Source organism: Ahaetulla prasina, chromosome 1 (assembly GCF_028640845.1).
Source record: "Ahaetulla prasina isolate Xishuangbanna chromosome 1, ASM2864084v1, whole genome shotgun sequence".
Classification (NCBI taxonomy): domain Eukaryota; kingdom Metazoa; phylum Chordata; class Lepidosauria; order Squamata; family Colubridae; genus Ahaetulla; species Ahaetulla prasina.
The window spans coordinates 268,973,561-268,997,949 of NC_080539.1; the positions used below are offsets into that span (position 1 = coordinate 268,973,561).

The 24,389-nt window shown below is 37.3% G+C and overlaps 1 protein-coding gene and 1 long non-coding RNA gene across 15 annotated transcripts in view; one reads left to right on the forward strand and one right to left on the reverse strand.

Moving 5' to 3' along the window:
• Positions 1–24,389, forward strand: part of PLEKHA7 (pleckstrin homology domain containing A7) — a 152,127-nt gene that overhangs the window by 78,227 nt on the left and 49,511 nt on the right. For all 11 annotated transcript variants that reach the window (XR_009152237.1, XM_058158766.1, XM_058158780.1 and 8 more), the window contains 5 exons: positions 13,871–13,954; positions 16,913–17,024; positions 18,390–18,494; positions 19,377–19,449; positions 22,099–22,199. Coding sequence is in view for 10 of the 11 variants with exons in the window: in XM_058158766.1 (XP_058014749.1) it covers positions 13,871–13,954; positions 16,913–17,024; positions 18,390–18,494; positions 19,377–19,449; positions 22,099–22,199 (475 nt within the window). In the remaining variant the exon portion in view is untranslated. The remainder of the gene's footprint in view (positions 1–13,870; positions 13,955–16,912; positions 17,025–18,389; positions 18,495–19,376; positions 19,450–22,098; positions 22,200–24,389) is intronic.
• LOC131185887 (uncharacterized) overlaps positions 8,515–24,389 on the reverse strand; it is a 52,276-nt gene continuing 36,401 nt past the window's right edge. For 3 of the 4 annotated variants that reach the window (XR_009152246.1, XR_009152250.1, XR_009152249.1), the window contains one exon: positions 17,034–17,278. This is a non-coding gene — a long non-coding RNA (uncharacterized LOC131185887). Of the gene's footprint in view, positions 8,728–17,033; positions 17,279–24,389 lie in introns of those variants that run through there. The other variant, XR_009152248.1, reaches the window with a different exon arrangement.

Below are 24,389 nucleotides of genomic sequence, written 5' to 3' on the forward strand. Positions count from 1 at the left end.
AAGCATCAGGAGCATGATAGCATTAGTTCACTCAACCAGAGTAGTGTCACTGGCCATACTGTCAATCTTATTAGGCAAGATGATTTCTTGCATAAATGTAGTGCCTTAGGCAAGGCTCCATGCACAACCTCTGCAGTGGTTTTTACTGCCATTTCAGAGGTCGGGCTGGGGCAATTCCCCTGCCAGAGTCCGGGTTCCGTTGGCAGTGTTGACATACTTCTGTTGGTGGGTGTCCAGTCACATGGAAAAGGGTTGTTATTTCAGGGACCAGAACTGTCTGCTGGTCACATCGAACACCAGTCTGGAGGGCTGGGGTGCCCATTGCCAAAATTTAGCGGCCCAGGGGACGTGGTCAAGAACAGAGTCACCACGGAGCATAAATTGACTAAAACTGAGGGCAGCATGCTTGGCTCTCAGGAAATTCAAGGACCAGATTGCGGGCTATCACATGCTCCTGTTGACTGACAACGTAGCCGCCAAGGCTCACGTAAACCAACAAGGTCCAGGCTTGGAGAGGCGAGGCTTCTCTGTTGCTGGGCAGAGAAGCACTTAATATCTATCAAAGCAGAGCACATTTTGGGCTCAAACAATGTGCAGGCAGATTGGTTGAGCAGGGCCACCATAGACCATTCGGAATGGTACTTGCTGCCAGAATTGTTCAAGGAGATTGTGGTTCGATTCGGTCAGCTTATCATAGACTTTTTCACATCACCGGCAAATAGTCAACTGCCTCGCTTCTTCTCCAGATTCCCAGCACAGGGGTCGGAGGGAGTCAATGCCCATGGCGTTGATACCACGGGTGGTCAGTCAGATTTTGAGACAAGGCAGAAGTGATTCTCATAGCCCCACATTGGGTCTATGGTTCATAGATCCATGGTCAGCCTGTCGATTGCCACACTGTGGAGGATTCCGCCCGACAGGGTCTCCGTCAGCCAGAGTCCCATCTACCATCTGGATCCACAATGGTTGCATTTGACTGAGCAGAGACTTCTGAAGGAGCGGAACTTTTCCTCCGGCGTTATTTGGATGATACAGGCTGTGAGGCGACCGTCACAACACAAACGATGATGCCACCTGGCAGGCTTTTTGTGAGTGGTGCACCAGATGGACCATTGAGACCACCTGAGTCTCAGTTCCACAACTGTTAGACTTTCTTCAAGATAGTGTAGAGAAGGGGTTGGCCCCGTTGGTTCTCCATAGGCAGGTAGCAGCTTTGGCTTCAGTTTTGTCCTGTGGAGCAAGTGACTCGATAGCACAGCACCCGGAGGTGTGGAGGTTTCTAAGGGGGGGGCACCAGTTTAAGATCTATGGTGGTTCACTGGTATCCTACTTAGGATCTCTCTAAAGTGTTATAGGCGCTCACCAAAGCTCCTTTCGAACCACTCAGGACTGTCCACCTGACTTTTTTTAACATAAAAGGTGATTTTTATCTCGTGGCCATAATATCGACCAGGAAAATATTGGAGCTGGCCGTGCTCTCCGTGAGGGAAGAATTATGTATTTTTCACACAGATTGAGTTGTATTGCGGCTGGATCCTGCCTTTATGCCCAAGATCAACTCCTGATTTCATTGGGCACAGGAATTGATTTTGCTGGATTTCTGCCCCAATTCGCCTCACTCCAGAGAAGTGAGTGTATGTATGGCACACTCTGAATGTGCAGAGGGCCTTGCATATCTATATAAAAAGAACGAAGGTCTTCCGGAAAACGGAAACACTTTTTGTGTCTTATTTACCAGCCACGATGGAACAGAAACTTTCGGCTTCCATAGTAGGCAGGTTGCTGCAGGCGACTATTGCCAGAGCTTATGACATACAATCCTTGCCAAGACCTAGGGTGATTAGCGCCCACTCCACCAGAAGTGCAGCTACCACGGCAGCCTGGGTGACACAGGCTTCGGTGGAAGAGATCTGCCAGGTGGTGACCTGGACAACTCCGTCACCATTTATATGCCACTACCGGCTGGTTTCTTATGCCTCGGCAGAGACCACATTTGGCAGGAGAGTCCTACAGCATGTACTGGAGACGCCCAGCAACCGGGACCAGACAGGTACCCACCCGTGAGGACGACCTGCTTTGGTAAGTCCCATGCCTGGAGTCTTGAGTCCCCTATCAGGAAAACGGGTGTTGGTCCTACCTGACACACCCCTTTTCTGGAGGGGAGGAGAGACTCCAGCCCCACCCTAAGAGGAGTCTGGTCTGGGATATCCTTGCCATAACTGAGAAGGCCTGCCTTCCTATTCACATCTTCTGCATTTCATGTGGGTGTAGGATCTTAAGAAGGACCTCTCTGTTTGATCTGGCAAGGAGGGCAAAGCAGTCTCTGAGATGCAAAGTATAAATGGTTCCTATCTTCATATTGCATTGATTAACTTCTTATTATAGATACACCCTTGCAATCTAAGGCAAAGGAACTTTCCATCAAGACTGCATTTTTAAAACTTTGATAACGTAAAAAAGAAATCAACCTGATCCTTAAACATGAATTCTGTAGAACACAAGTAGTCCTTGCTTAACTACTAAAAGTGACCTGGGAGTTTTCGTTGTCATTACTGTCATCATGTGACCTCACTCAATTTTACAACTGTTTTTCTGATGGTTTTAAAGTGAATAACTGCAGTCGTTAAGCAAATCCAATGGGTGTAACTTGCTATTTTCTGCCAGAATGGGATTAAGTAACTGGTCCTTAAGTAAGGACTACTCTCAAAGCACCTGATGGAAGCAGGATAAGAAGTAATGAATGGAAACTCATCAAAGAGAGAGCCAACCTAGAAATGAGAAATTTCCTTACAGTTAGAATTGGAAGGGCTTGCGGTCAGAAGTTGTGGCTGCCCCATCAATGGAGGTTTTTAAGAAGAGATTGGACAGCCATATGTCTAAAATGAGTTGCCAGAGTCTCCTACTTTAGCAGGTGGTTGGACTAGAAGACCTCCAAGATCCTTTCCAACTTTGTTATTCTATTCTAAGAGGCTACGTCAAATCCACTATCACCTTGTTCCAATTTTCCTGCTTTTTCCCCAGTTAAGTTTTTCACATTCCTTATATACTTTAAAACAACACATTCAAAGAAGCATTTGAGTGCTTTCCTACTATATAATTGACTCTGAAGTATAGGTTTTTTTTTTCTTTTTACTAGGAGCACTTGGGATAACTTAGCTTAAGTACTTTGGCCCTCATATGTTAATAAGCAATAAATCATCTTAATAAAAATTCAGTGGGTAAATAGATAGACATAAATTGCACAAAATGTAAAAGTAAATTTGTATAAAGCAATTTTATTCATGATGCAGTTTCACTGAAATCTTAATTACATTGGCTATATCTTTACTGTTGGCAACATTTTAAAACATTTTCATTTGAACTGCAAAATGAATTGCAGTAATTAAATTTCTGTTGTCTTCCTAGTTAACGGAAGATTTTTATAGTTGCCATGGTGATATTTGATGACAGCATGAAGGTAAATACTTTTTTAAAAAGAATGATTATAATCTATTGAACAAAATTTTCTGAATGAAAATGTGGATGTTTGTTATTATTGAGTCTTGTCATCTGCACCTCTATAATTGTCTGGTTTGGTTCTGCAACCCAACAAGACAGACACAGACTTCAGAATTAGAACTGCAGAAAAAACAGTTACTACCAACCTGCCCTCCATTGAGGACCTGTATACTGCACGAGTCAAAAAGAGGGCTTTGAAAATATTTACAGACCCCTCGCATCCTGGACATAAACTGTTTCAACTCTACCCTCAAAACAACGCTATAGAGCACTGCACATCAGAACAACTAGACACAAGAACAGTTTCTTCCAGAACGCCATCATTCTGCTAAACAAATAATTTCCCTCAACACTGTCAAACTAGTTACTAAGTCTGCATTAGTATTCATCTTCTCATTGTTCCTATCACTCATCTCCTCCCACTTATAACTGTATGACTGTAACCGTGTTGCTGGTATCCTTAAGATTTATATTGAATGTTTCCCTGTGACTATCATTAAGTGTTGTACCTTATGATTCTTGATGAACGTATCTTTTCTTTTATGTACACTGAGAGCGTATGCACCAAGGCAAATTCCTTGTGTGTCCAATCACACTTGGCCAATAAAAAATTCTATTCTATTATTCTATTCTATATATGAGATTTTTATATTCCCATGTGCGAATAGGTGGCAATATAAATTTCCTAAAATAAATAAAGTAAATTTCCAACCTTCCCAGCTAGCTTCTGACAAGCAAAGTCAATGGGGGAAGACAGATTTGCTTAACTACTGCATGTTTCACTTACAACTGCAGTGATTTGTTTAATAACTGTGGCAAAAAGGGTCAGAAAATGTGGCACAACTCAATTAGCAACTATCTTGCTTAGCAGTGAAAATGTTGGGCTCAGTTGTGGTTATAAGTCGAGGTCTACCTATTCTTCTGAAAATGTAAGTGTGATTCAGATGTTACAAATAAGTACTCTATAGCTCAGTGATGGGTTGCTACCGGTTTGCCCTGCATCAGGTGAACCAGTAGCAGCAACGGTGGTAGGCTTCGCCCACCTGCGCGGAGGTCTCTGCGCATGCGCAGAAGTGTCATGCACATGTCAGTGTGCCCACGAGCAAACTGGTAGCAACTGAAATTGAAACCCACTACTGTTACAGCTGGATAGTTTATATGCATTTGAAACAAGATAGCACCAATTGTTACTTTTTGCCATAATTGCCAGATATTTGAAAAATAATTGTCATGTTTTTGTCTTACATTGTCTTATTTTTGACTTTCAAAAAATTGTAATCATCAATATGCTTGTGAAATGTTTGGCTTGAGATTTACTGCTACAGTAAATTGGTTTTGAGAAAACTCAATCAGATCATTGAAAGTATTTGATGCCCAATAGGCAGAACTATAAATAGATTTCAGATACCGGTAGGTAGTGTGTTCAGCAGGAAAAATAGTTATGTTCACAGGAAATAAAAATATTTTATTCATTAGTAGTTAGACACTATCTTGCTGACTCATATTTCTGCCAACATATGTAATTATTCATATTCAAAGACGTTCCAGTAATGTCTTTAATACCAACTCTCTAAAAATTTTTTTTCAGTTGACCATCATTTTTTCTCAATGCTCAGCTTTAACACTTTTCCTTGTGGCCTTCTCTAAGTTTGTCATTGATTTCTCTGCAGGAGAAAATCTCTTTAGCACACTTTTCTTCTCTTGTTATTTTTCTCTATTTGTTGACATTCTTGGCAGGAATATGGGTTGGTTTTTTTTGCTTGCTTGATGTTAGAAATATGTATACAGTCATTGTACATATTTCTTAGCTTTCATCCTCCATCTTCCTTTGCATATTACAATAGCACGTCCTAAAAGCTACTTGGATCTTTACCCCTTTGAAATTTCTGTTTCAATTTTTGTGATGTAACTTATCTCTTTTCATAGTTCTTTGGGTTCTCATTTGTATATATTAAACCTGTTGACTCTGTTCTTGTTCTGACCTAGGCTTCCTGATACAGTAACAGCACACAAGGAGTCCCAAAAACTCTCCTTTTATTTCAATGGTTGTGAATTCTGCTCATTCAGAGCCTGTTCATTCTCAATCTGTTCATTCACAGATGATAGTTGTATAGAGTCCGACAGAAGCCTGCCACAGTTCTTTGGGGTAAGGCTGATAAACACCCACCTTTATCTCCCTTGACACCCTGCCAAAACCTAATTGGCAATTAACTTTGCAAAGCCACATGGAACACAGAGTCAACATGGAGCTGGAGTCTTGAAACCGGCCAGCACGAACAACAGTTGCTTCCTGCAGAGGTCCTCGTGCTTTTGCTCCTCCTTTATGTCTTATGGGAGGGGCCAATTATCTCCAAGCCCTATTCCCGAGTTGACACTTTTGTTTTAACTGTTCTTGCCTTCTGGCAGCTCTGCGCATGCACGCACTGGGAACAGGCTGCTCCTGTTCCTCTGCCTCACTGATGTCCGACTCTGGAGGCTCCGCAGTCCGAACATAACTCCCAGATGGCCCAGGCCCCATCTCTGCCTCTGATGCAGAGCCCTCATCCGAACCTTCCTCAAACTCCAGGATTGGCCCATGTTCCTCCCCAGCTTCCTCACTGTCCAACTCTGCTGCCAGCTTTGCAGGCCGGCGGCAGACCACAACAGTTCCTTGCGCTGATACTATATCCTGACCATGGGCATCCATGACAGAGGTTAAGGGAGAGAAGTGAAGAAATACATATTACATCATTACAACATAAATTCTGCACCCTATGCACTTTTATATGATAGAAAAACAGACGCTTGGATTGTAATGTCATGACATGTATTTCCTAGAGTTTGAGGATTTAACTTGATCTAGGATTTGCTCACAGTTTTCTAGTTGAAACTATGTCTGAATCTGTCCTTAGTCAACAGGGAAGGTTTGAGCATCCTAGACAAGGTAAATCCAAAAATGGTAGGAATTCCTAGAAGCCGAGCATTCATTGTGATTTCAAACATCAGATATCTGGCATATCTGTGCTTTTGGTTTGTATAATATTATCTAGTTATGACATCTATAATCATTTGGATCATAAAATACTCTTGATGCTTTTAGAAATTATCATTTGATATAGTCAGTGTGGCACTACTAATATAATGTATGGAGTTTTTAAAGGTTGAAATTATTGCAGATATTACAGACATTCATAACTCTGTTTTTAGGAATGGTGAATACAAAGGTCCTTTCATAATCCATTAACAATCAGCCTAAATCACTCTGGGAATCTTATTTTTATTATGCTATATTTTTCCCAATTGTATACCTGTAGTAAGTGTTGAGAAGGCTTTACCTCAATTTCTGAAGCATAATTTGATAAGGGGAATTTCATGTCCCATGTGGTTGATTGTACATCAGATATGCACATGTGCATGAGATAAATGCATCATAGATACCAGAACTTATACTTACATTATTCCACACACGAGTTAAATATTTCAGCTTTCTATGCCAGCTGTCTGTTCTTAGATCCATTTTATTCTTCATTGTCTTTGTTCACCTGCCATAGGATATTGTGCTTCTACAATTATTACTTCAGCTGTTAAATATATTGGAATTAGACAATCACTCACTTCTATTCTGTCCTGACTTCACACAATTTATTTGTAAGAGACATTGTGAATGTTGCTCAGGATCTCACTGTCTTTCCTATATGTTTTAGCACAAAATATATTTTACAAATATTTTCTGTTATGTAAGAGCTATAAAGGCCATGGGTACTTCTACAGCAGCTGTTGCACATGTATATGGATCCTATAAAAGATAATACTATGGTCCCAAGTGCCCAGTTTTGTGCAAAATTATCATTTGGATGTTGCAACTTTTAGATGAACACTACTTTCTTGAATACTGTCTTGAGACGCCTATGCAATGATCTGTTGATAAAATTACTATTTTTCTGCATATGTAATACACAAATGTAATAAAGAGCACAGATTTAAGAGTAATCATTTCACACCACCCATTTCTTATTTTGCTATGAATGTTGTGGGATTGATTGGGGTAGATTGTAGGGGTGACACCAAAATATAATTTTATTGTATTTTATGTATTTATATATTAAATTATTGTATTTTATTCGAATTTCATTTTAAATCTTATTTTATCCAATTCTATTTTAAATTGTTTTTATCAGATTTTAGTAATTTGTGTCTGGAACTCTGCACTTTGATATGGCCCAGTGCTAATAAATAAAGTAAACTCAACTATTTGTATATAATATACAAATGGATGAAGACTATTGCTTGACATAGTGTAAGCCACCCTGAGTCTTCGGAGAAGGGCGGGATATAAATGCAAATAAAACAACAACAATTATAAATGTTGGGGGATCTAGGGGTTGTAGTTGACAGTTTGCAGCAATAGTACAAGAAGGTTGTAATAAAAGTCTCAATTACCAAAACCTCTGGTATAATGTTTTATTCTAATCACCTTGTATTTGTAAATATATAGATGTCCATTTGGCAAACAATGGCTATAGCTGATGAATCTGGTAGTTAGCAAATTAAGGTGGTCTTCCTCTCCTCCTCCTCCTCCTCCTTCTTCCTCTTCTTCTCCTCCCCCCTCCCCCCTCTTCCTCCTTTTCCTCCTCGGGCACACTACATTCATTTAGGAGAGATACTTTTTTTTTTAATGAATCATAGATTCTTCCATTTAACAGTTACAAAGCCCTTCAAAACTAACCCACCTCATTTCTAGAGGTTTTTTTTAATGTTGAGCTACAAATCAGTAACATTATATTGACTAGGTATTAATTCTTAATCAATTTGCCATGGAAAACTGATAGCAAAAAGTATAACCTTTCTAAATATCATTCATTTTTCTGAATAATGTAATTGAAATTTTCATCTGCTGCAATAATAGTCCTGATAATTTAATTTAGGATATTCTTTTAAAATCTAGTTACTCTTCCATTCTGTTAAGCATTAATCCCAGTACTTTCACCTCAAGGGGGAAACGTGACCTGTTCATTGATCCCCAAGGATACTTCAGTATGATTCCTTTCCATGCAGCAATGCACCAAAATAATGGGTGCAAAATGTAAATCATTCTGGAAACAAAGCTAGAAGAATGAATATCTTTTCAGAGCAGAACTCTAAAAATGCCAGTGGATTTCCCAAAATAATATTGAGTTCCTATTTCTTGTTGTTTTTTAAATCCTTTGCAAACATATTTGAGAATATCTTTTGAGTAACCACTGTGCATACCTGAAGTAAAAAAAAAATTGCAGAGTGTAAAAAAGATAAAACATTAAAAAGAGAACAATGAAAATAAGTTATTTAAGATTGAAGGCACAAAATGATACCATCATACCAAATGATACTAAATTCCTTTCACAAAAGAATTGAGAATACAGAGGTGAAGTTTTAAACATATGTTCTTAAGCTGATATTTTACCATATTAATGTAACTCTAGAACACGGGTGTCAAACTCGCTGTGTCACACTGCTGTCACATGACGTATCACAATGTTTTTCCCTTTGTGGAGCTGGAGTGGGCATGGCCTGTGCATGACGCATCTAGCCCGTGGGCCGCTAGTTTGACAATCCTGCTCTAGAACATTCATGAATAACACTTTAAGCCAGACTCCTTGAAGTAACGAAATTAATGGCATGCAACCTATTGTTATGAAAGATAAAGACACAAATCTGTAGCTGCAGTAGAAAGGCTACAAGCAGGCAGGCATCAGCTGCTAATACCAATACCCATAGTTACTGTCTTTAAAATATTCAAAACCTAGCAACATTGTTAGCTTTCAGCTGCCACTATCCCAAATGGGTCTTAAAAATGAATTTTTAATAAATTTCTGTCAGGCATGGTTAGATGGTCTTGAATTCCAATCCCAAAATATATCTGTTTGCTAGCAGTTCTAGCTTTTCCTGTATTTTAGCATGAATAGGCATACATAAAGTATTTAAAATAATGGTTACAAAAATATGATAAGATGTAAATATCGGATAGTATTTTTGTAATTACTACTGCATGCAAATGTAGAAGCAATATTTCAGAAATGGGTATGCAGTAGGCTTTTGGGTGAGGTTTATTACTTTATGACAGTAAAACATAATAAATAATTGCTTTTAAATTATATGAGACGTTAGAGGCTGATTTTAGAAAGCTAAATCCAAAATGATGTGGCAGTTCTGCCAGAGTGTATTTTATTAATAGAAATGAAGACAGTGAAGAGTTTTGTGACACCAGATGATCTCTGGAGGGCCAGGGATAGGGGTTGTTCCTCTGCCCTGGTCCTATTAGACCTCTCAGCGGCTTTTGATACCATCGACCATGGTATCCTGCTGCGCCGGTTGGAGGGATTGGGAGTGGGAGGCACCGTTTATCGGTGGTTCTCCTCCTATCTCTCCGACCGGTCGCAGGGGGGCAGAGGTCGGCCCCGAGGCGCCTCACTTGTGGGGTGCCGCAGGGCCGATTCTCGCCCTCCTGTTCAACACCTAGATGAAGCCGCTGGGTGAGATCATCAGTGGCTTCGGTGTGAGGTACCAGCTGTACGCTGATGACACCCAGCTGTACGTTTCCACACCGGGCCACCCCAATGAAGCTATCGAAGTGCTGTCCCGGTGTTTGGAAGCCGTACGGGTCTGGATGGGGAGAAACAGGCTCAAGCTCAATCCCTCCAAGACAGAGTGGCTGTGGATGCCGGCATCCCGGTACAGTCAGCTGAGTCCACGGCTGACTGTTGGGGGCGAGTCATTGGCCCCGATGGAGAGGGTGCGCAACTTGGGCGTCCTCCTGGATGAACGGCTGTCTTTTGAAGATCATTTGACGGCCGTCTCCAGGAGAGCTTTCCACCAGATTCGCCTGGTACGCCAGTTGCGCCCCTTTCTAGACCGGGGTGCCTTATGCACGGTCACTCACGCCCTCGTGACGTATCGTCTGGATTACTGCAATGCTCTCTACATGGGGCTCCCCTTGAGGGGCATCCGGAGGCTTCAGTTAGTCCAGAACGCGGCTGCGCGGGTGATAGAGGGAGCCCCTCGTGGCTCCCGCGTGACACCTATCCTGCGCAGACTGCACTGGCTACCTGTGGCCTTCCGGGTGCGCTTCAAGGTTTTGGTGACAATCTTTAAAGCGCTCCATGGCATAGGGCCGGGCTATTTACGGGACCGCCTACTGCTACCGAATACCTCTCACCGACCCGTGCGCTCTCACAGAGAGGGACTCCTCAGGGTGCCGTCAGCTAGGCAGTGCCGTCTGGCGACACCCAGGGGAAGGGCCTTCTCTGTGGGGGCTCCCACCCTCTGGAACGAACTCCCTCCAGGACTTCGTCAACTTCCGGACCTCCGAACCTTCCGTCACGAGTTTAAAACACACTTATTTATCTGCGCGGGACTGGATTAGATTTTAAATTTACTGGTTTTAAATGGGTTTTTATTATTTATACTGTTTTTTAACAATTCGGCTATGGAATAAGTTTTTTACGTGTCATTTTAGTTTGTATTTATATGTATTTTTAATTGCCTGTGAACCGCCCTGAGTCCCTAGGGAGATAGGGCGGTATATAAATGTGAAAAATAAATAATAAATAAATAAATAAATAAAGACAAATATATTTGGAAGTTTAAACCCATAATACATTTTGGCTTTCTTTACTGATTCGTCAGCATTTGTGGTGAAGGGAAGATTAAAAAACTGGCCGAATGGATTCTAAATATGCTCTTGGTGCAAATAGCTAAAAATCCAAGAATGCTGATCATTATTTATACACTGTATATAACATAGGTGTTTGTTGTTGGAAGAAAGAAATGTCAAAAGAAAGAAAATTTTCATTCAAACAATTGAACCTGCTTAAAATGTTAGACTTGACTCTAGAAAATTGTTATGTGTAATTCAGAACCATTTTATTATTAGAATATTGTTATATAAAATATCCATTATTAGAATAGAATTAATCTATTCTGAATAACCAACCTATATTACAGTACTTTAAATGGATACAGTACTTTTGGAGCACTTTGCTTTTAATTATGTGAATGAATCTAATTTCATATTTATATATACATTTTTATAAATCATTTTAGATGGGTATCAAATTTTAGTTAAGAGATAAAAGGGATGTGGAATATATATAAAAAACAAACAAGCAGTTTATGTTCACATAGGAATTAACCTGTCAAACATGGATATGCACAGCCGGCTGTAAACCTTTTTCTCTGAATAGTTGTACTCCAACTGATTAGATCCTAGTCTTTAACAATGCGCAGTTAACCTTGAGCCTTGCATGAATAATTAACCAGCTAGGAAATAAAGAATGTGAAGGCATCTTACTGGCAGAAAAGATCAGCTGACCTCTATAAGCAAGTATGTCTTGTTCAAGTGAACTTCAGCCAGTTTAAATATTTGTCCGAATTCCGTGATGCAGTTGTGTGTGCCTGTGGTATACATGGACACGGGTGTGGATGTATTTTTCTATAAAGTTGTAGAAGCTAGTGTTCTGTTCCCCACACCTCAAATACGGTAGCAAAGTAAACTTATTCAATTAAACATAAATGCAGCAACAGTGGCAACTTGCTGTACATAGCAACTGTCCAGTTATCTCGGAAGCCTCCCAAAAAATACACACAAAAGAACTAATAAGCATGCTGTGGCCAGTGATATGGAATTGTGACAAGATTTTAAATCAACAAAGAAAATGTGAAGTGGAACTGCAACAATTTTCAAAGAAGTGAGCGGTGGCAGACCTTCTGTAGGATTTCAGGATAACAGCAGCGAGTATCTGTAGCTCAGAATTGAATTGCAGAGTTCTTGATGCTTTCTGAGCTTGATTGCTTGATTGTAGATAACTAGTTAATATCATCAATGCCTTAAACACCTGCAGGCAAACAGCCTAGCTCAGAGAACAGAAAAAATTCCACACTGCAGGACAATCCAATAATCTACCAGTCTTATTATGTTATTTATTGTATGCAACAATTAGAAAAACGAGTCCAAATTCAAGAAGACCCCTCTTTGCAGAGGGCTAGACCCCACCCCCCCAAAAATGGTTTTAAAATACAACTCTGCACTCCTTCGTGTTCTTCTTGTAAGCGACACTAAAATCAGTTTGAAACTTAATTTTCCCAGTTAAGCATGTGCAAGTATTGTGAATTTAAATGAATGGTGTGCAGGTTTCCTTGCTTTTTAAAGGAGCCCTGGAACTGTAGTTGTCATTGTTTATTTAAATCTGCTTTATGAAGTCTAGTAATGAAGTCTGCCCAACAATGAAGTCCAGTAGATAATCCTGCGTCCCTACAGTGCCCTGGCACTTCCATTGGTCCTGATCCAATTAGTTTTGAAAGTTAATCAGCTCAATTGCTGCTCCTGAAGAAACACCCAAAAATCAGAGAATTTTGCAGGGTTTCCACTGGAACTGTGGAAGAAGTGGCAGGAATTCAGCCCACCTTGTGGCTTTTGTCATATGCCCCCCTTCTTTCTCCAGAATTCAAAGTACAGATAGTCCTTGACTTACCACCACAATTGAGCCCAAAATTTATGTTGTTAAGTGAGACATTTGTTAAGTTTCGACCCATTTGATAACTTTTCTTGCCTCAGTTGTTAAGTGGATCACAACAGTTGCTAAGTTAGTAGCCCGGCTGTTAAGTGAATTTAGTTTCCCCATTGACTTCCCTTGTCACAAAAGGTGACTCCAGGACACTGCAACCATCATAAACATGAGTCATATTTACGCTATTGCCAAGCGTCTGAATTTTGATCACATGACCATGAAAATGCAATGGTCATAAGTGTGAAAAATGGTCATAAGTCATTTTTTTCGGTGCCATTGTAACTTTGAATGGTCACTAAACGAACTGTTGTTAAGCTGAGGACTACCTATACTGTGATCCTGGGTGCTGCTCCTTCCCCGCCATCAGTCTCTTCTATTCCACAGGATGATGTCCTTTGCCTTTTTTTTTTTGCTATTGAACCATCTAGCACTCCAGGTCTTGCCATTATTTACTGACCAATCATAGATTTCCTGAAGCCATAGGGTGAGAACACACTGCACTGTGTAGCAAGTGCAACGCCAAAGATTTAGGAGAAACAAAAGTTAATAACTTAATCTTTCAAAAACAAAAACAATATTTTTGAAAGCAAGTATAGAAACATGCATTGCTTATTTTTCTTAAATATCAGAAGTTGGAGCATAATAATTGGATCCTTGTTACAGGTTGAAAATAACTGGTAGATCTATAATACGTTCAGAAAACTATTGGTATCTCATCTCTCCAGCTTAGTGCAAGAAACTTACATGTTCAAAGCAGAAGCCATTCAGGTGTAATAAGATTTTTGTAAAATGTTATTTTACGTTATTTGTGCTTATTTTGGTATTGAACTAGTTTTTGATTTTCCTTTCAGCCACAACCACCAAACTACCACATTTAAACATCCAGTGACTGGCCAGTTTTCCCCAGAAAACGTGGAGTTCATTTTACAAGAGGAGTAAGTACTGTAGATTGATTTGCCTTACACATCTAATAACTATTCTTAACCTTTAATTAGTAGTTGAAATTCTACAATCTTACTCTATAACTGTCTATTAGTGTCTACTGTTGTTTCATTCCAATTGCTTATGAATGAATGATGGAACAATTTTTTCCATTATATTACTCTTTCATCCCAGGCTCCAAAAATAAAAATACTTTCTTCCATTAAAAAACTGAGGCTGAATTACATTTTGTATTGTGGCAAGGGGAAAATTATTAGATACATATGAATAATAATACACATATCATTTAATTAATTGAATGACAATGAACCTCATTTTAGTTTTTGTTCTAGTCCTTTTCAGTTCTCTGTCTTGGCAGTCTCCCACCACATTTCTCATCAAGCTGTTCAAAGGCCCAGTAAACCCTCAGCTTGAAAAGAGTTGTATATTCCTTTTCAAAAAATGCACAAGTTAGCAAGAAAAAAAAGGGCAGTCTTCCCAATATTGATTTGTGCTAAAACAAAGATAGAAGTAAAGAAAATGCAACTCTTTATGTATTTTCCTCATATACAAACATAAGAAAACAAAAGATCATCTGTTTGAAAATGCTATGAACATATTTCATCCTTGCTTTAATATTGTTCGTGTACAGTATTATATTTGCGATATTTAAAAAGGTTTTATACCTTTAACAAACATATGTTTTGTAATTGTGGAAAAATAAATTTCTCATTAAAAAACCCCCTCCATATCCTTAAAATATACTATCAGTTTAAATGGTTGTATTGAAGAATTAAATTGAAGATAGATGGCAGTTAATCTTCTCTTGGCTTGAGTGAAGCCATGAAATTCATTGTCATGGTTTCACTAGCTGCTTTCTCCTGATAGTTTGGTCTTTTATAAGAGAAATAATAAACAATGACCCAGTAACTGTTTTAGTTTGCCTGTTTTTATGTATTCCTTGATTGAATATCAGTGACAACAATGGAAACATTCTGGACATCATGTTTGTCAGACCTTTTATTTGGCTGTGTTAAGCTAGATAAGAGTAGTGAGATTTCAGTGCAGCAATATGTTATACCCCATGACTTCATTTAGCCATAACCCTTGATGGAAAATTGTCATGTTGCTAATTTAAGTCTCATCTTTTCTTTTGCGACCTGTGCTGTTGCTTGAATATTTAAAATGCAATATGGTAGGGGTCTCAAAGTCACGGCTGGTAGGCCGGATGTGTCACACTGGCCATGCCCACACCTGGTTTAGTGAAGGGAAAAGTCACGATATGTCATGTGCCGATGCTGTGACTACGCGAGTTTTATACCCCAGCAATATGGCATGAGCATTTTAATTTGGCAAAACAACAACAGAGGTTGAGACATATGTTCCATATTACAATTACATTTATAAGCTGCAGGAAAAGAGAATAAATTCAAACTAAAAAAAGAACTAGGTTCCTAATTATACTCTTAAAACACAATGTTATTCAGCATAGGTTCAAAAGGTTTTTTTAAAAGTAAAAAACAAAGAAGGTGCTGGGCTAGAAAACAGGAGAGTTCTAGTCCCATTTTAGACATGAGAAACCAACTGGATGACTTTGGGCCAGTCAATCTCTTTTAGCCCAAATTACATCACAAGGTTATCATTAGGGTGAAAAATAGGAGGAAGAAGGGGTATTAGGTATGTTCGCAATTGAGCTGTAAATGAGGGGGGTGGAAGGAGTGGTATGAAAATATTTTAAAAAGTAAACTTTTAAATTAACATTATTTCAATAAATAAGAATATTTTCATTCAGGAAGATTTATTCTAATATTGTGTAATGTCCAATTTATGTTTATGAAATAAATATAATGTAATTAGTTAAATATGATTTTGTTAAGATTTGATTCTGCAGGAAATAATTAATTTTATGTAGCAATATTTTCTGTTAGTAAGGTAGAACATCCTTGTTATTCACCAGTTATTGTTCTTTTAATCTATTTTAGTTCCGAAAACATTTAAGACCAAAACACACAGCTAGTGCTCGATTTACAACTGCAATTAGGACTGGAGTTTTGATCACTAAACGATGCGGTCATTAAGCAAGTCTTCATATGACCAAACTCAATTTTATGACCATTTCTATCACAATTATTAAGCAAATCACATGGTTTTTAAACAAATCATGTGGTTGTTAAGCAAATCTGGCTTCTCCAATTGATTTTGCTTGTGAGATGTCAACTGGGAGATCGCAAATCACGATCACATGATTATGCAAGATGCTGTAACCATTGTAAATGCAAGCCACTTACCAAGTGCCCAAAATGGCAACCACATGACCATGCACATGACTTCAAGGATAGGTCATAGATTCCTTTTTCCAAAACCATCACAACTTTGAACCATTGTTCAATGAACAGTTGTAAGTTGAGGACTATATTTATTGCGTTAATTTTAAAAAATGTTTTAGGAAGTAAATTGGAGAGTGCGGACTTCAGTTTAGATTTAGAGTTTGGTGGGAAAGTTGCAATCTTTGCTCCTATGGCAGGCCTAATCTGGATTACATTCCCAGGACTATACTTTCGTCTTTCAAAGCCAATTATGCAATTACCCAGCACCACCTGACTGAGCCTTTTTGGACCTTGGAAGGGCCAGGCCTGATTAGGATGTAAATATTAAAGAGAATTAAGAGACTTTCAAAGGATTCCAGGGTCTGTAAAATAAACTGGGAAGTTAAAAAAACATGCTGGAGAAACACAATAGCAAACCACTGTATTGCTGCTAAGAAAACTATACGGGTTGTAAGCCATCAGGAATAACATTTTATTTGAAGGTTTTACCATTTTTAATGATATGAATGATGTTTCATCTAGCTTAAGCTGTTTATTGAACTGGTGAGCTAGAAACATGGAAACATTTGCAGAGTTAGTTCATCCTCGTATCACAGTTTAAAAAAAAGATTAACAATCAATTAAATTGTGAGTTCTTTCTTTCAGGCATAATTCACATATGTCCAAACATCAGATAAACCAAAGACCTTCAAGTATGGTCAGTGAAACATCTACTGCTGTAACTACATCCACTACAGATACAAAACTTGGATCCAAGGTAAATTTGAGTTTTTAATGAAATTTGTGAAATGTAGCATAATAAGAGAATGAGCTGTATTTGGGGGCATTGTGCTAACTCTACTATATTAATTCCGTAGAAATTCATGGATGGGTAGACATATGCCTCTTACCTATTTTCTGTGTTCTTAAAGGTGTGTAGAGGATTGATCCCAAGAGTGCATTGCTCTTGTGCTCTTGAACTAAGCATTTGTTTAAAATATATTTTGGTGCTTGGATTTACAGTTGATTCTTCTGGGCAAAAAAAAATCCAAATTATTAGTCTTATAGGCATCTCTTATGTGGATGGAAGGTTGATGTAAACACTTCTAGGAAAACACTGTTTTATATCCCAGAGAGCAAATATTTTAATGAAAACCGTTAATACAAAAATAAGAATAACTGTCCTATTATGCAAGACAAATAGATATATAAAAATAATAAATTGGGTATTTTTATATTTTATTCTTGCAAGCTCAATTATAAATCCCAAAATAACTTGAAAATGTTCCCAAGAAAATTGTACGATAGCATCAAATGGCCAGTTATGGCACTTTAATATTTTGCTTGTTCTTTTTTCATTTATGAATGAAAATTTATATTAGGGCTTTTTTCAAATGCAGGAAATCAGTAGAAAAGGCAGTTCAAATGAGTACAGGTGTATTGCATACTAAGACTCCTTGCAAGGATCTGAATTACTGAAAAGTCAAAGCAAATTGGCAGTAAATAAGAGTCAACAAAATTCAAGGTGGTTTGGACTTAGATCTTTTCTGAGCACGAAGGGATTCGAGACTGATGACGTTTGATCCCTCCCTCAAGCTCAGTCTGGTCATCCTGTACAGCTTTTGTATCCAAAGTATCTTTGTTCTGATCTTATTGAAACATTATTCAGTAGGTTCACATGAATATTAAAACAGAAAACTAGCAGTCAGAGTATAAATATATAAATATGTGTATATGTGCATATTCACTTAACAACTGCAGTGATTCACTTAGCAACTGTGTCAAAAAAGGTCGTAAAACAGGACAAAATTCCCTTAGCTGTCTTGCTTACGAATAGAAAATTTGTGCTGAATTGTGATTGTAAATCAAATACTACCTGTATTTCACTTTTCTTTTTACTACCTCAAAGCAATAAGATTTGAAGGACTGAAAAGTTGTGAATTTGTCATTCAATAGTTCATTATTATGATGTTGTCAAGTGTTTGCTTCTGCTATTTTGTTAATACTTAATCAATTAGTAGTGTGAATTACACTATCAAAAGTAGAATATCAGTCCTTGTATTATTCCACTGTTTCTTTCGAGTTAATCCTAAATATAGTTCTTTCGTACTTACTTAATTTGTATATGCTTTTTTTTTTTTAGTTAGTAAAATCTAGCAATAAAGTTCATAGCTTTGGGAAAAGGGATCAAGCTATAAGGAGAAACCCTAATATTCCTGTTGTGGTCAGAGGCTGGCTTCACAAACAAGTGAGTATTATATATTTTTTAAAAAGTTGCTTTAATTTATAAAGAAGGGGGGATAAAAGAAGAAATGAACTAAAATAGAAAAGATAAAATGAGAAAAGCATACTATAATAACTATGAGGAAAGTCATTCAACCCATTTTTAAACACATCATTAATCTTTAATCATACTGAATCTTTCTGATCAATCTTTCTTTTACACCAGTAGAGTCAGTTCACATACATCATCAATCCAAAATTGTAAATCTGGGGTCATGTACCCTTTTTTTTTATTACACCTCATGTTGGTAAACCCAAAATTCTTCATAGTAATAAAGTCTACTTTTGGGATGTAGTATATACTGTAATTAAGAAGTATATTCCTGCTGTTAAACCATGCTGATATTCATAATGATATATTAACAAATTTATGTATATAAAATTACAGTGGAACAAAAGTGGGACAAAGCATATTGTATGAGGTTCTTGTCCATGTCTATTACATGTGCATTAATCATTTCTAACAAAATACAGGCTCTTCTTCCAGTGTGCTAATTTCTTTATGCTAATTTCTAACTTTCCCTGTCTTCTAGGAGAGCTGTAAAACATTCAGAAGTAGGCTTGATTATGATATGCTATGATAGCTGGCTCTTTTTAAGCAGATTTTCATACATTAAAGAGGCACATAGTCATTCCAAATTTTATTTAGTATATTTCTGTGTTATTTTATTCTAACTTTTTGCTACCCTGTTTTCCCCAAAATAAGACATTCCCTGATAATAAGCCCAATTGGGCTTTTGAGCGCATGGCAATAAGGCCTAGTGCTTATTTCAGGGTTTAAAAAATATAAGACAGGGTCTTATTTTCGGGGAAACATAATAGATACCTATTGTCATTTGTTTTTCAGGATAGCTCTGGAATGAGATTATGGAAAAGAAGGTGGTTTGTGCTGGCAGATTACTGTTTATTTTATTACAAAGGTTAGTGAATATAAATTTTTGTTTAAAAATATTTCTGCAACTGTGACCTAACTGCATATTGCTTCTGTTGCTTAAAATAAATAAAAAAATAATCGTCTCTGGAGAATATAGAAATCAGCTTTTTATTTCCCACTTACCATATTTACCATATATGAGGAGGATGCTTTCCCCTCAAATAGGCAACTAGACTTTCTGGTTTTTCTTTGAAGAGGTTTCACTTCTCATCCAAGAAGCTTCTTTACATCTGACTGGATGGTGGGGAAGAAGAAGCTTCTTGGATGAGAAGTGAAACGTCTTCAAAGAAAAACTAGCAAGTCCAGTTGCCTGTTGAAAATGCACTTTTGGGACAACCATGACCTGGATGACTGAGAATCTCCATAGACATTTCCCTCAAATACTTACCAATTAATTTAGGAAGCTGTGCTGCATTCCTTAAGAATAAAAGACAGCTATTAAAAATAGTAGAGATACAATGACTATACCATATTTTTCAGAGTAGAAGACACTCCAGAGTATAAGATGCACATTAGTTTTTGGGGAGGAAAACAAGAAAAAAAAATTCTGCCTCTGCCTACCAGCATTCAGATATTCAGATATGAATATGTACAATATATTTTTCAGACAATTCATTTTAATTAGTCATTAATTAATTAATTAATTAATTAAATTTGTATACCGCCCTTCTCCCAAAGGACTCAGGGCGGTTAACAGCCAGTTAAAAGACACATATAATACAAATTTAAAAACAATATAAAAAACTAATTCAATTAATGGCAAAAAAACTAAAATAAAAATAAAAAGCCCCATTAAAAACTGCAGTTAAGCTAGCCCTGCACGATGGAACAAGAAAGTCTTCAGCTCGCGGTGAAAGGTCCGGAGGTCGGGGAGTTGACAAAGCCCCGGAGACAGCTCATTCCAGAGGGCAGGAGCCCCCACAGAGAAGGCCCTCCCCCTGGGGGCCGCCAGTCGACATTATTTGACCGACGGCACCCTGAGGAGGCCCTCCCTGTGGGAGTGCACAGGTCGATGGGAGGTTATTGGTGGCATTAGGCGGTCCCGTAAGTAACCCGGTCCTATGCCATGGAGCGCTTTTAAGGTGGTAACCAACACCTTGAATTGCACCCGAAAGACCACCGGAAGCCAGTGCAGACCACGCAGGAGAGGTGTCACATGGGAACCACGAGGCGCTCCCTCTATCACCCGCGCGGCCGCATTCTGGACCAGTTGGAGCTTCCGGGCGCCCTTCAAGGGGAGCCCTTCCGGGTGCCCTTCAAGGGGAGCCCCATGTAGAGAGTATTGCAGTAGTCCAGGTGGACTACTTTATTTAATACTTGTTTTATTCTGGCCTTTCCCCTTTTTGGGACTGAGACTTTTAACAGTTATAGATAAATGCTTGCTTATGTGGATACATATACACTGATGTGTAGATATGATATGTACATATACATTGGTGTGTCATATATCCACATTTATTGTGGAAGGAATCTCCAAGATTGGCTTCTAGTTGGCAAGCCTGGGTTAACAAAGTGGGCACAAGATTTTTGCACAAGCAACATACAAGACCTGCTTATATATATTTTTTAATCCACTCCTTATTTGGGCTTAGCCATTTGGAATTTAACTTATCTTTTGTTTGGGTGAATATGATATTTGAGGAAGGTTATCCTCAATGGCTGTTGTATTTTATATATGTGCATTTCTGATATTACACTGACAGATCAAGTATTGTATGTATTCTTCATGTAGAGAAAGCGAAAAAAAAAATTATTTATTTATTCAGGTGCCGCATACATCTTCACTCTTTTTCTTTTGAATACTTTTAACCTTGTGAACAATGTTGCATGATTACATTAAAGAATGAATAATTAGAGCAAACTGAAATGTACAAAGGCCTTGATCTTCTTATTTAAATGTGAAGTGGACACTTAATGCTTCAGTTTGCGTTCTTCATACATACTTCATTTCTATCATATGTTAGCTGTGCAGTTTTGTCTGAAAAATGGATGACAGTAGTTTAATAGAATGTATAAATGAATTAGAAGAGTAATCATTTGGTTATTGTCATGATCAAGGACCTTGAATTGGTATGAAACTTAATAGGAGAGGGGAGACAATTCCAAGCTGAAAAATTACTATTCCATTCTCTGCTTTAAGCTTTGCAAGGATGAACTGAAGACTGTTAGAAACAGAACATTGGACTATATTTTTTTATATTGTTGGGAAGTAATTTACAACAAATTACATACTACAGTGTATTTGCAGTATATTTAGTAATATGGGCAGAAATTGGAATCTTCTTTATAGAGGGTTAGATAACATTTTATTCTAACCCTCAATTCACTATTCTTTTTATTGGAAATGCAAAAGATTAAACCTAGGGCCTTCCTTAGTTTTTAAAGTACTTACTTTCTCAACTGGAAAGTAGCATTTGAATCTAGTGAACATTTAGTAGCTCCTGTGCTATTGATCATGTGGTGGAACTATCATGTATGTCTATTTTTGCTCAATCACGTCAATCCCAAATGAACAAGGTAAGTCCTTCACTTACTATATTTAAATTTTTGGAGCACACCAGTTAATTTTGCTGTAAGTATATTGTGTTTTAATTTTTTTAAAAATTGAAATTTGATTATTTATTTCATTTAAAAGATAGCAGAGAAGAATCTGTCCTTGGAAGTATACCATTACCTAGTTATGTAATTTCACCTGTGGGACCTGAAGATCATATAAATCGCAAATATTCCTTTAAGGTAAATTTACTATTTGCAAACTATATGGTTTATTTTAAGCAACCAGATTTTTTTCAATATAGCCTTGATATTTCCTTGAAAAGATGTCATAAAAGAAGCTAGTTGACTTTCTGATGCATTTGGATAACTTGCAACTGAAACAATATCTAAAATGATTTTGGGTAGATTTTGCAAAACAATAGGTTTTGGACTTTTATTTTCCTTGACTGGGCCCTAAATTGAGTCTATCTGGAATGATTCCAACTGACAAATTACATGATAAATTCTAATTCTGTAGTTAATGTATTTATAAACAATTATGTATCATGTTTTTAAACAACCAACTCATTAGATAAAGAAGACGGCTTCTGATAGTAGCAATAGTAGTCTATGAAACTCCAAAGTTTTACCCTAGTTGCATATGCAATATTTTATTTTTTGCTTGTCATCAGGAATGGGATTAGTTTTAACACACTAGCATTAGTTTGACTGTATTTGGAAAACCATTTCAAACCATAGTTAAATTTAGGCTTTGTTGATATTATTTAGTATACAATACTTAGTACTCTGGTTTAACATTAAAACCCAGAAACATATAAGGCTGAGTTTTATAAGTATTGTACATATGAATTTATTAAGTCTGAACTTATCCAATTCAGTCTTCTTATCTTATTTGGTGTTCTTCAATACAAAAAGATTTAAGTCCAAAAATGATTGTAAAAAGTGGGTTGAAGTATCAATTTCTTTTGCATTAGGATTTTTTTCACTAAAAAAAACTCATATCAGAAAAAAAAATAACTTTGGGGATATAATACATTTTGCCTATTTGAAATAAATTAATAATTCACATACAAGATGGTATATTGTGGTTGAAAGTATATTTAACTAAAAAAAAATCTAAGTCAAATTAAAAATACATGTTATCCATATTTGTACTCTGCTTTCCAAAAATAATTAGATGTTTCATTATATATAATGCTAAAGATTTTGGCTAGGTGCTTTACAAAGGACAAGTGATTTAAGACAGCTATATGGCTATCTTCCTTCATTTTGTTTCAGGACCTGTAATTAGCACTGAATGTGCTAATTTTATGTTACATAAACAATCATAAACTTAAACCACAGTTCTTCCAATTGCAAAGTAGTTTGTTACTTTCATTATGTGTGTGCTAACCCCCAAACTGCATCCAAGTGGAAAGTAAGGCAGCAGTGCTTCCAGAAGAGATACCGGTAATAGATTTATTTATCTATAATATAGTCCCAAAAGTTTAATTACTATGGAGGGTTAATTAGGTGGTATTACATTTTATGAGTGTACATATTTTAATAGATGGAAGAAAGTGCCATTGAACTACCTGTGATGAATACATAATTCTAACTTCCTCATAAAATATGTATGCTAAATTATACTCTAGAAAATTGTACATTATTGATTAGTAAAATAAATTACATGCTCCATTTTTCACAGATATAAATGTTCAAATCATTCCTGATTCTGAAGATAAAAATAGAGATAGATGAATTAGCCTCCCTGACAGTTTGCCCAGTGATATATACTGTGAACCTTGAAACTAACAGTTTACAACAGTAAAATATAAAAATAAATACATAATAAAATAAAGGCATATTGCAAGCACCTTAAAACCTATTTATTTCGTATTGCTGGACTGGCTTGATTTTTAAAATTTTAATTTGATTTAATGGGTTTTAAATTTTTGTAATTTTATAGGGTGTAATTGTATTTTAAATTTTTGGCCAATTGAATAAGTTTTTTAAGGGTTGTTCTTAATATTGTATGTGTTTGTTTTTTTGTATTTTATTTGGTTGTTCACCGCCCTGAGTCCTTCGGGAGAAGGGCGGTATACAAATTAAAATATTATTATTATCAACAAAGCAATGTATCTGATGGGAGACTGGAAGGCAGCATTTTCTGCCACAGTACCTATCCTCTAGAAGATTATTGTTTCTGAGGTTGGGTTAACCCTCATCTTGTTGGTCTTCCAGAAAAGCCTGAAAACTTGGCTTTGTCATATGGTCTGGAGATCTCATGACATGGGAATGGGACTTGCTAAGAGGCTGTATTGCTAGGGAAATGGAATGCGCTCTCCTGCTGGTGTAGGGTGGTTTTTTTTGTAATGGTTTTAAATTTTTTAAAAAATTGTTATGGTTTGGGTTACAGGTAGTCCTTGTTTTACAATCACAATTGAGCCC